This window comes from Nicotiana sylvestris, chromosome 8 (assembly GCF_000393655.2).
Source record: "Nicotiana sylvestris chromosome 8, ASM39365v2, whole genome shotgun sequence".
Taxonomy (NCBI): Eukaryota; Viridiplantae; Streptophyta; class Magnoliopsida; order Solanales; family Solanaceae; genus Nicotiana; species Nicotiana sylvestris.
The window spans coordinates 86,254,521-86,267,662 of record NC_091064.1 but is presented as its reverse complement, the minus strand read 5'-3'; the positions used below and the strand labels follow the sequence as shown (position 1 = coordinate 86,267,662).

The following is a 13,142-nucleotide window of genomic DNA, read 5'->3' as shown; positions in this document are numbered from 1 at the left end:
CTCCCGACTTCGGGAATACACAAGGATATCATCAATAAACACTATCACAAAGGAGTCTAGAAAGGGCTTGAAGACTCGATTCACAAGATCCATGAAAGCTGTCGGGGCATTGTTAGCCAAAAAGACATTACCATAAATTCAAAGTGCCCATACCGAGTTCTGAAGGCTGTTTTTGGAATGTCCTTCTCCCTTGTCTTCAATTGGTGGTACCCGGCCGCAAGTCAATCTTTGAGAAACATGTAGCACCTTGCAATTGATCAAATAAGTCATCTATTCTTGGCAGAGGATATTTGTTTTTGATTGTGACCTTGTTGAGTTGTCGGTAGTCAATACACATCCGCAGTAATCCATCTTTCTTTCTTACAAACAAGACCGGTACGCCCCATGGCGACACACTCGGCCGGATGAAACCCTTCTCTAGCAAATCCTTCAATTGTTCCTTTATCTCTTTCAATTTTGCCGGTGCCATTCTGTAAGGTGGAATTGATATAAGTTGTGTGCCTGGTATCATATCGATCCCAAAATCAATTTCCTTGTCCGGTGGAATCCTAGGGAGTTCATCTAGAAAGACATCTAGAAATTCATTCACAACTGGTACAGACTCAAGGCTAAGCGCCTCGGCATTGGTGTCCGTGACCCAAACTAGATGATAGATACACCCCATCTTGATCATCTTCACGGCCTTAAGGTAGGAAATAAACCGACCTCTAGGAACTACATTATCTCCCTTCCATTCAATAACGGGCTCATTAGGAAATTAAAGCCTAATGGTTCTAGTCCGATAATCAAGTTTGGCAAAGCATGAATAAAGACAATCCATTCCCATTATTACATCAAAGTCGACCATCCCTAACTCAATAAGATTGGCCGCAGTATCCCTACCCCGTACCGTAACAACACATCCTCTATAAACCCGAGCAGCTGTAATAAACTCACCAACTGGGGTAGACACCAAAAAGGGCTCATGAAGCTGATCCGGCTCTATCCCAAATCCCATAGCAACAAAAGGGGTAACATAGGACAAGGTGGAACCAGGGTCAATAAGTGCATACACATCATCAGATTGGACAGTCAGAATACCTGTAATAATATATGGAGAAGCATCTACAGTTTGGCGACCACTCATAGCATAAAACCAGTTGGGTCCTCCTGAACTCTGCGCACCACCCCTAGCTGCACCACGCCCTGCGGGTGCTGGGGTACCTCGAGCTGGGGAGGGGGCTGAAGATGTAGCAGCTGCCTGGCTAGATGACTGAGCTACGCCCCTACCCACTTCCTGGCGGGATGCATGACAATGTCTCTGAATATGACCCCTCATCCCACATCCATAGCATATAGGTAACTCTAGATAGCAAGTCCTTGAGTGCATCTTCCCGTACCTGGGGCACGGGGACCTCGGCTACTGTTGGGGCCTCTTTCCTGACCGACCCCGCTGATAGGATCCCATGATGCCCTGACCGGGCCTAAAATGACTCCACTGCTGCTGGCTGGGCCCTGGCGGTAGTGCACTGGCTGAAGACTGTGCAATAGACTGGGAAGGCCCTGATGATCCTCCCCTAAAAGTTGATCTTCCCCCACCTAGTGACTCTCCCATATTGCCCGTAGACCGGGTCTTGCTACTACCCTCTCTCTCCATTCTATTCTTTAATTTATGATTCTCTGTGGCATGAGCAAATGCTCTCATCTTCCCATAATTCATGTCGGAATTCAATGCAGGCGTAGAAGCCTTATTAATGGTCAAAGAATTAATGCCCTGAACAAACCGGTACACCCTGGCCTCTATTGTAGGCAACATATGAATGGCATACATGGACAAGCGAGCAAATTCCATGTGGTACTCCCACACACTTCTATTATCTTGCCTCAAATTTTCAAACTCTGTCGAACAGGCTGCCCTTGTCTCAGCGGGCAGGAAATGTTTAGTAAAGGCATCAACGAACTTGCTCCACCTCACCGGAGGGCACCCCTCCTCTCAGGAATCCTCCCACAACTCAAACTATGAATAGGCCACCCCTTTCAAGCGTTAGGCAGCCAACTCTACTCCTTCTGTCTCAGTTGCACGTATAACCCTGAGGGTCTTGTGCATCTCATCAATAAAATCCTGAGTGTCTTCTTCTGGATTGGCACTTGTAAACACCGGAGGGTCTAACTGAAGAAATATGTTCACTCTGGAACTAGTAGAATCCCCTTGCTGGCTGGATGAACTAGGCACAACATTCGACCTCTAGGCCTGGGAGGCCACTAGCTGGGTCAACATCTGAATAGCTCCCCTAAGATCCCCATCCGAAATACCAGAACCAGAAGCTAGAACTGGAGGCGGGACAAGAGTATCAACGGGAGGGATGGTGGTACCCTCCACGGGTGTGGGAACTGGGGTAGTCTGCTCTGGAGTAGAAGAATCAGGCAGAGGGATAGCAGGGCAGCTACCCTCATCCACAGTATCAAGCAGTGAATCATCAGCCACTCCTGAGGTGGAATTGGCTTGCTTGGCCAATTCTCGCTTTCTTCTTAGGTGTCATTTACTGAAATATAGAACATTGGACTAATTAGAGAGGGACAGTTTCACCGCACGATCCAGAACATCAAAGAAGGGTGTTATTCCTAAATGCCCAAGTAGCCTCCAACTTATAGATGTGGTCAACTACACACCGATAAGAAGGACTCTACAAGACACGGCTCCGAGAAATCCTGGGATACTTTAAAACCTTAGGCTCTAATACCAAGTTTGTCACGCCCCAATATCCAAGGAGCGCGACCAGCGCTCAACCGAATAAACCCGACTGAGCAAGCCTGTTAGGTTTCATTCTACAAAAAATAATTCATGATTAAATAGGAGATGTACTCCATTAATCATATTTAGTAAGTATTTCATTAACAACTTCCATTTCATTTCCATTAGCAGCTTACATCATAATTATCAAAATATTATAAGTTTTATAAATCTTTGCCAAACATGAATATTTCTACTTTAATTCCAATACCCGATACTACCCACAACCTGTCTACGGAGACTCTAAACACAACTAAGAGTAATGTAATATGGAAATGCCAGTAACAAGGCTCCGGCTATACCTAAAATACAAAGTACATGATGAATAGATGAAATAGGACCCCGAATGAAGTGAGGCTTACCAAGTCAGCTGAAAGGATGATGCGGTACTAGCTGCGACCAACACTGCCTGCTATAGAAACACCTACATCCATTTAAAGACATAGCGCTCCTGGAAAAAGAGACGTTAGTGCCATCGAATAGAACTAGTATGTATAACTAAACACCATCAAATTAGAAAAAAACTTTCATACACAAATAAGGAAATCACAGGTATCACTTCAAAGCTTTAAACAATCACAACATTATCAGCAAGAAAGAATTACACAACCTTTACATCATGTTTCCATAGCCTTTAGATGGGCATTTCATACTGTTCCACATCATTGACATTACCACCGCTATCTTGAGTGGAGTCCGATCTCGACCCGATCGACTAGGCTGTCTCCCGGAGACGTTACCAATATTCTATTCACACTTTCCAGTTTCAATCATCAATGCATAATCGCCATGTGTATATGTCATGGCGTTCGATCATGGCCCGATCGGCTAGGCCTCCTTACCGAGGCGTTACCATTTTCCATTATTCATCTCACTCCAATCTTTGGTTACACATGTATTAGTTTACCGGCACTTGGGGCCACAATTTTCACATTCCACAATTCACGTTTCACATTGTTCTCATTTTCAATATTAGGTTTGTAATTCAAGAGAGTATGGCACACAAGAGAAAATAAAGTTGTAGGCGTTGATGAGACTTCATGTAAATGGCACAACAACGCACTTCAATTTCAATCTAAGGTCTAAGCATTTCGATACATGATTCATAGTCCTTGCAACTTTTCAAATTATCAAGAATAGAACGTTGATCAATTTGAGATGCAGTTTCCACGCATATAAGGTTGCATCATCATGTCGAGTGAAATAGCAATCAATACAACAATTCAATTTAATCTTACCGTACTCACACAACCAACGATGAAGCTCAATTTCTAAAAGACGGTATTTTAGCCATGCATACCTCAATAAAGCTTTCCTTATTCCTTACAAAATTTCGAAACTTTTAGCACTTCGATCTATTGTGTAAGAATTACAAATTAAACCGAGAATTAGAGACGAGATTGAGATTCTAGCTTGTTTTGAGCATACTATCAAACACTAAAGGTGCATTGTGATCTTAGGCCCTTTTGAGAGAAATTTCTATCATTTTATACCCCTCTTGTTTTCTTTTTAGTTCACTACCTCCCAATATTCTATGGTGTGATATGCATACAAGAAATTCATTCTTATACCCATGAATTACTTCACTAGAGATCCCTTATTGGTAAGCATAAGAACAAGAGCTGAGGTAATAATATCTTACCTCTTGGGAGGAATATTTAGGTGACCTCACTTGATTATCTTCAAAGATTTGGCAAGGTTTAATGGAGTAATTTGATGGGAAGAACTTCCCTCTCTATGACCCTCTCTCTCTCTCTCTCTCTAAAAACATCAGGAAATATGCTCAAAATGAGCTATAACACCGAATATATCGATAAGGGGTCGGGTTTAAAATTTAGAAAATTGGAGCCCCGAGTTAGGTTTGCGATCGCAAATTAGAAATGCATCCCGCAGAATGGACCGCAAAAGTGCTCTCAAAATCTGAACATTCTGTCTGCGTATGTGGCAGAAATGCGGTTCGCATACCCATTCTGCGGTCGTATAATGCACCACATAACTGCTCCTTACAAAATCCCAAGGAAATTATGCGACGACTATGCGGTCCGCATATCGGTTATGCGATCGCATAATTGACCGCATATTTAACCTAGAATTTGACTAACACACTGACTCACTTTGTGGTGACTATGCCCCCTATGCGGTGCGCATACCTGATATGCGACCGCATTCTCGACCGCAAAATCGCACTTCTCTGGAAAACATTATTTCTTGACTTTTTAATGCACTGTTCAATCCAAAGGGGTTCGAACCGCGGCGAGCAAGCTTGCCGCAATGAAATTTTATGAATCCTAACACAGGCTCCTAACGTGGCACCACGGGATTCGGGGTTCTGAGTAGGAAATTCACAGGGCCTTACAGCATATTCAGATTTCCAAACACCTATAGGCATGATTTCTATATACAGATTCAATATTCCTATAGACATGGTATCTACCCTTTTTGCATACATAGTTACCTGCCCCTGTTTCACTAACCATCCCCAAGAGTTTATTACAAATTATTATATCCCGGAATAAAGTAAAAAATACATCAAAAAATATAAATAAAAGTACAACCAAAAGAGAGCCTGATTCAGACTTCATATCTGAAATATGAGGTAAACAACCTCCATGAGATCATGATCTAAAGCTTTTCTCCCATTTGAGTGTGTCAAAGTTCCATAAAAGCCTAAAAGGGACTCCGAGCAATGCTCACACCCAAATGTATAATCAGATTAGGACAAGTGCAGTGTGGAAGGGCTAGCTACCAAGTGTCCAAGTTCAGAGGGAACTCAAAGGGTCCTAAGGCAAGGCTCACAAGAGGAGGGCAGAACTAAAAGACTAAGAAAGTGTGCAAGTGCACAATAGAATGCTAAAGGGGAAAAGGAGAGGGAAACAACTACTAATAAACACACATGGGGGGGTTCAGGGGAATGGGGAGATTGTAAAGAGCCTATTGCTTAGGGAAGGGCAGGCTTTAGGCATGCCCAACAATGGAGGATGCTAGCATACCCATAAGCCTACTAGAACACACATTATTAGAGGCTAGGATCCCATGGGATCAAGTTTAATTCATGAACAATAATTTGCATATTGCCATGCCTCAAACCATAGCATGAACAAGGGGGACAGGGGTTTGGGATTCATAATAGACAGGCAGAAAGAAATCAGTAGTGTTGAACCACACAGAAGCAGTAAGCTGACAGAGATACATAAGCAGTAAATAAACACATTGTTGTGGTGCTAAAAAGCTTAAATCAGGACATACTAGTTTTAAAGAAGCAAATAAAGGAAGGCAGGCAGTAGGTCTTGTGAATAGGCCACAATACAAGCAACAAGAGAGAATACTTTTGAGTGTAAGTGTAAGTTCAGAAAGACTACGAGTGATGGATGTTTTTACTAATAAAAGAGTCGTGTATTTATTGTCTGAAAAACAGGCAGAAATAAGGTAAGAAAACAATTAAGGAACTGGATATCAATTATAAATCAATCAATACAAGATTTCCTTTAGTTATGGAATTCAGACTTAAATGGTAAAAGTTATTTAAGGAAAGAAATCAAATAAGCATCTTGTGCAAAATAGGCAATTAGGGGTAAATACATGGAGGTTTAATTAAGGGAAGAATTTTGAAATACACGGTTAAAATAAATAAGGTAAGGATCAATCAATATACAGTAAAACAAGGGGTTAGAGATTTTTGTAATCATTGGTCCATGAATGAACCAAGTCAGAAAAGCTAAAGAAAGTTTTTGACTCAAATCGAGTAACAGGGAAGTCAGCAGACAAGGAAAGAAATCAATCAAACTTATACAAAGGAAGTATGAAATCAATCAAAATGGAAAGCCATTTTTAGAGGGAAGTTCAGCACATATAAATAGCACAAAAATATGCTAGGCTGAATTTAGGGCAAAGAAAAAACGTCATGCCTTTGCAAAATTAGTAGGTAATAGACTGTAAGATCATGGTAGTCACATAGGTCAGCAATGTAGAAGAGATAGTATCAAATAGCATACAAAGGGTCCAGTATAAGGACCTTAGAAAGTAGAAAATCAGAATCGCTTAAAGAAACAGAGATTTAAAGACTCAGTTCAGAGACTCGAAATAGGTCTAAAGGAGTTAGGGTTTATGGAATCAAACAAGTTCAAGCAAATCATATAGCCAATGGTCTAAAAACTCGGATGAACCCCCAAATTCTAAGGTTTTTACCATCAATCGAGTGCAGAGATGAGAGGACAAGTAATCAAGGAAAAAGGTACTAATCGAGACAAGTTCAGAGGTCTCAGAAAGGAACTAAGACCTTTGACATGCTCTTTCATTAGCCGGTACTCATGAGAAGCATAGTAAAAGAAGAACATGCGACACACAATAAAGAAACATAGGAGAAGAAACTAATAAGAAACCTAGTAGAAGAAACTAACAAGATCACAATAGGAGAAACATATAAAGAAGCATAGTAGAAGAAACTTAATAAGAACACAGTAGGAGAAACATATAAGAACACAGTAGAGGAAACTGATAAGAACATGGTAGAAGAAACAAAACAAGAACACAGCAGAAGAAACATAGTAGAAGAAACACACAAGAGAAAAAGAAAACCAGAGAAACATCTAAATCACTAAAAAACCCTAGATCGGAAAAAATAAAGGTTTTGAAAGACTAGTTTAGAAAGAAATATCAAGAAATCATTTAAAAGTTTAGGGAAACATGAATTTAGAACAGATCTAAAGAAATCAGAAGAACCTCAAAAGCTAGGGTTTCAGAGGAACCCAAACAATGAGAAAGGCTTGGAGAGTCGTTGGTCTAAGCATGAGGAGTCGAGGCCAGACTCGAACAAACATGGCATGCCGGAGCAAGGTCAGATATGGCCATGAAATTTGAATCAAGCAAGGTCTGGACCCAGCTTCTTCGTGGTCAGGTCATGAGACTTCGGTAACCAAGCACGGAGGAGCCATAAAAGGCTGGTGGGTGGTGAAACCACCATGGATTCAGGCAAGAAAATGGTCGGGGAAGGTGAGTGAAGCTTATCAGAACGGAGGGGGAGGGGGAAGGTTCTAGAGAGAACCAGAGATAGAGATAGAGAGATAAGAGTCGATTGAGTGAGGAATGAGAGGGTTTTGGGGGGAGGGTCGTTTGGTTTAATTTGGTATGAACGAATCTTTGATCAACGGCCAAGATTTAGTCCGGTTGGGTTGGGTAGATTTTGGGATTGGGCTTGGGTCTTTAGGCTGGTTTAATTTGGGTTGGGGTATGTTTGATTTTAGGCTAAATTTGAAAGCCAATTTGGCTACGAGTTAAATAGCCCCTTTTCCCCTTTAATTTATAGAAAAATAGTAAATAAATTTCTGAAAACACATTGAAAGCACTAAAAATAGTTTATAATATATAATTATCAATTTAAAAGTATAAGATCTCATTTTACAAACATGAGACGAATTTAAACCTAAAAATGGTTAATATTGCAATTATGCAATTTTAACCTTAAAATGCTAAATAAATTTGTAAAAAAAATTTCTTAGCTATATTTTAGTGTAAACATGAGACTCCAATAAATGAATCACCAAAATGATAAAATAGGGCAGTGAATTGATTTAAAAATCTTTGAAAAAATTAAGAAAAAATAATGTAACCTTGGGATATAGTTATATATGCATATATAGGCTATTTGGAAGGTATTTTGCATATTTAAAAATACAGGGAAAAATTGGGTATCAACAGCTGCCCCTCTTTACCCGGGAAGGATGAAAGAGTTGTCGAGTAAAGATATGATAGCCAATTGTGACTGAATGAAGTGGTTTGAAGAGGTTGGCCGTGCTCTGGCTCCTGACCTGCCTACATATCCCTAGTCTTACAGGAATCAGGCCATATGTAGTTCAGGATCCATCGGCAGAATATGCCGATGGAGACCTTTTCAAGAATGGACGCAATATTCAGGTCGGGATGAATGGTTAAGGTCTAATAGGGCTACGGAAACTGGAGCGGGATTGCTCCTGCTGATATGGTCGTTGCTCGCCGGTTTACCTGCAAATGAGCAGTACTAGCATATATTGTACATAAATTTAAATGTGATGCAAGTTCCCGTCGGACAATGAATGTTGTCTTTGGACGGTTAGGATGACACCCTCAGACCATGACGTCCTGGGCCATGAAGCGTATGATAAAGGATTCGCATGCCATGAAATGATTCTCTTGGGCTATGAGAATGATGCCTCCGAACTATGATGCCTTTGAATAATGATATGCAAAAGATAAAATGGGTTCCATAGGCCATGACATGGCGTTCTCGGGCTACGAAAATGGTGCCTCCGAAAAATGACGCCTTTGGACAATTTGGCGATCTTTCAACCCACAAAATGCAGTATTTGGCAATCTTTCAGCCCATGCAATGCAGTAGGTGGCGATCTTTCAGCCAATGCAAATGTGAATAAGGTGGAGATCTTTCAGCTTATGAGATGCAGTATTTGGCGATCTTTCAGCCATGCAGGACGTAAATAAGGTGGCGATCTTTTAGCCATGCAGGACATAAATAAGGTGGCAATCTTTTAGCCTGCAGAATGTAGATAAGGTGGCGATCTTTCAGCCATGCAGAATGTAAATAAGGTGGCGATCTTTCAGCCATGCATAATATAAAGAAGGTGGCGATCTTTCAGCCATGCAGAATGTAGAAGGAGACAGTGTTTAGTCTCGAAAGGCAGAATGGTAGCCTTATGCAATGTAGAAAATACAGATGGAGCCAGTGTTTAGTCTCGGAGAGCAGAATGGTAGCCTTATGCAATGCAGAAAATGTAGATGGAGACAGTGTTTGGTCTCGTAAGGCTGAATGGTAGCCTTATGCAATGTAGAAAATGTAGATGGAGATAGTGTTTAGTCTTGGAAGGCAGAATGGTAGCCTTATGCAATGCAGAAAATGTAGATGGAGACAGTTTTTAGTCTTGGAAGGTAGAATGGTAGTCTTATGCAATTTAGAAATAAAAAATAAAACGACAAATGGTAATAGAGTTTCTTAGCTGATAGCAGGTTGCGATATTGCGACTGTTGGGGACGTTGCAATATAGGGAATATCGCCGACGTGCATGGATAGCAAATGTTGGTAATCGCGAACAATTCTGAGAGTTGTATTCCTGAGCAACGTTTATCTCGTGAATATATAGCATGTTAGATTCTTTCGCAATCCAAATGTCTGCATCCAAAGAAAAATCGTGAGTTTTGTAGAAGGGAGGTTAGTTCGCATCCCTGCTAGCCTGGTCCGACCTGTTCGACTTTGATCTGGTGATACAGTATGTATCATTGGGGTAGCATTGCTGAACACAACAATTTTGATAATAAACATGCATGAGTTAGTATAAATATGACAGAAGTACATATTTTAAAAAATAGATTTTTAGATGAACCAACGACTGTGACGTGGTTCAAGACATTGAAACCTCACATGCTTCGGAATTTTGAGGGTCCTCCTTAAAATTCTGCCCCAGTTTAATGGGTTGATGTTTCTGATGGCTGCTTGTGATGACTGGCTGAAATTACTTCGGATTTTTTAGGGTCCTCCTCAAAATTCTACCCCAGTTTCCAATTACGGGGGAAATGAAAATTTTATTGAATTGTGACAAAACCCATAAGGCTGCCTACATATCCCCTCTTAAACGGGAATCAGATCAGGCATAGTTCAAATTACATTATATGTGAAAGCACATAGATTACACATAGTATCGCTTGACTACATCTGAATTGATCGGCTTTGGCCAGACTTCTCTGTCCATTTCCACAAATGTGAGGGCTCCTCCTATTAGAACCCGGTTAACCATGTACGGACCCTACCGGTTGGGAGAGAACTTCCCTTTGGCTTTATCTTGATGCGGAAATTTTTTCTTTAGCACCAGCTGCCCCGGTGTGAATTGTCTCGGCTTAACTCTTTTGTTGAAGGCTCTGGACATTCTGTTCTGATAGAGCTGACCATGGTAAACTGCATTCATTCTCTTTCCATTTATAAGAGCTAGCTGCTCGTAACGATTCTTCACCTATTCTGCATCGCCAAGCTCAGCTTCTTTTATGATCCTCAATGAAGGGATTTCTACTTCGGCGGGAATGACCGCTTCTGTACCATATACCAGAATGTAGGGGGTTGCCCCTGTTGATATGTGGTCTGTGGTGCGGTACCCCAATAAAGCAAATGATAGCTTCTCGTGCCACTGCTTATGCTTCTCTATCATCTTCCTTAGTATTTTATTGATATTCTTATTGACGACTTCTACGGCTCCGTTCATATGAGGTCTGTAGGCTGTAGAATTCTTGTATTTAATCTTGAAGGTTTCACACATGGCTTTCATTAGGTCACTGTTGAGGTTGGAGCCATTATCAGTAATGATTGACTCTGTAATCCTGAATCGACAAACAATGCGGTCGCGGACAAAGTCTGCCACGACTTTCTTGGTTACTGCTCTATAAGATGCTGCCTCGACCCATTTGGTGAAATAATCAATTGCTACTGGGATAAACATGTTCCCATTGGAGGCGGCAGGCTCGATTGGTCTAATAACATCCATTCCCTAGGCAGCGAACGGCCACAGTGAGCTTATTGCAGCAACCTCATTTGGGGGGTACTTTGATCATGTCTGCATGTATCTGGTAGCAGTGGCACGTTCGAACATACTGGATGCAATCCGTCTCAATGGTCATCCAAAAGTAACCAGCTCGGAGTATCTTCTTTGCTAAGATAAAACCATTCATATGTGGACCACAGGTCCCAGCGTGAATCTCCTCTAATGGCCTGGATGCTTCTTTTGAGTCGACACACCTTAGAAATCCCAAATCAGGAGTCCTCCTATACAGGATTCCCCCGCTGTGAAAGAAATTGTTGAACAACCTCCGAAGGGTGCATTTCTGAGTAGGATTTGCGAACTCTGGGTATTCTACTTTCACCAAGAATTCCTTGATATCATGAAACCAAGGATTTCCGCTTGCTTCTTTTTCAATATGAGCATAGTAAGCTGGTTGATCATGGATCTTCACCGGAATGGGATCAATGAAGTTCTTGTCTGGATGCTGTATCATGGATGATAGGGTAGCCAATGCATCGCCGAACAAATTCTAGACTGTGGGAACATGCTGGAATTCTGTCTTTGTGAACCTCTTTCTCAATTCCTGTACACAATATAGATATGAGAGTATCTTGGAGTTCTTGGTTGCCTATTCTTCTCGGACCTAATGTATGAGCAAGTCTGAATCCCCAATTACTAGAAACTCTTGAATGTTCATGTCAATGGCCATATTAAGCCCTAGGATGCAGGCTTCATACTTGGCCATGTTGTTGGTGCAAGGAAATTTGAGTTTGGCAGACATTGGATAATGCCGACCGGTTTCTAATACTAGGACTGCTAATATGCCAACTCCTTTGAAATTTGTTGCTCCATCGAAAAACATTCTCCAACCGTCATAGGATTCTGCAATATCTTTTACTATGAATGATACCTCTTCTTCAGGAAAATACATTTTTAGGGGTTCGTACTCTCCGTCCACGGGATTTTCAGCAAGGTGATCTGCTAGTGCCTGTCCTTTGATCGCTTTCTAAGTTACGTAGACAATGTCAAATTCACTCAACAGGATTTGCCACTTGGCTAGCTTTCCAGTGGGTATGGGCTTCTGGAAGATGTACTTCAAAGGATCCATCCTTGATATGAGATATGTAGTATAGGCACAGAAATATTGCCTAAACTCCTGAGCTACCCAAGTCAAAGCACAATAGGTGTGCTCTAACAGAGAATACCAGGCCTCGTACGGGGTGAACTTCTTACTAAGGTAATAGATGGCCTGCTCCTTCCTCCCCGTTTCATCATGTTTCCCCAAAACACAACCGAACGCTCCATCCAATACTACGAGGTAGAGTAATAGAGTTCTACCTGGCTTGGGCGGGACCACAACTGGTGGTGTTGACAGGTACTACTTGATTCCATCGAAGGCCTTTGGTAGTCATCAGTCCATTTGGTAGCGGCATCCTTCTTCAACATCTTAAAGATTGGCTCACAGATAACTGTAGATTGTGCTATGAACCGACTGATATAGTTAAGTATCCCCAAGAAACTCATTACGTCCTTCTTGTTATTTGGCGGTGGTAACTCTTGAATAGCTTTGACCTTTGATGGATCCAGCTCTATCCCTCGACGACTCACGATAAACCCAAGTAGTTTTCTGGCAGGAACCCCAATGCACACTTTGCATGATTCAGTTTCAGGTTGTACCTTCGCAATCTATTGAAAAACTTCCTCAAATCTTCCATGTGTTCAGTGGCTTTCTTGGACTTGATAATAACATCATCTACGTACACTTCTATCTCCTTGTGTATCATGTCGTGGAAGATGGTAGTCATGGCTCTCATGTAGGTGGCCCCTGCATTATTTAACCC

General features: G+C 41.5%; 1 protein-coding gene across 1 annotated transcript; it reads right to left on the bottom strand.

Annotated features, from left to right (window-relative positions):
* Nucleotides 1–757: 757 nt before the first annotated feature.
* On the bottom strand, nt 758–1,369 carry LOC138875327 (uncharacterized). Its single transcript, XM_070154152.1, has one exon. It carries the CDS (start codon nt 1,367–1,369, stop codon nt 758–760), a length of 612 nt encoding a protein of 203 aa, XP_070010253.1.
* Between the last annotated feature and the right edge of the window lie 11,773 nt (nt 1,370–13,142).

Coding starts and splice junctions, on each gene's coding strand:
- LOC138875327 (XM_070154152.1), bottom strand. CDS start 1,369: ATGCACTCAAGGACTTGCTATCTAGAGTTACCTATATGCTATGGATGT.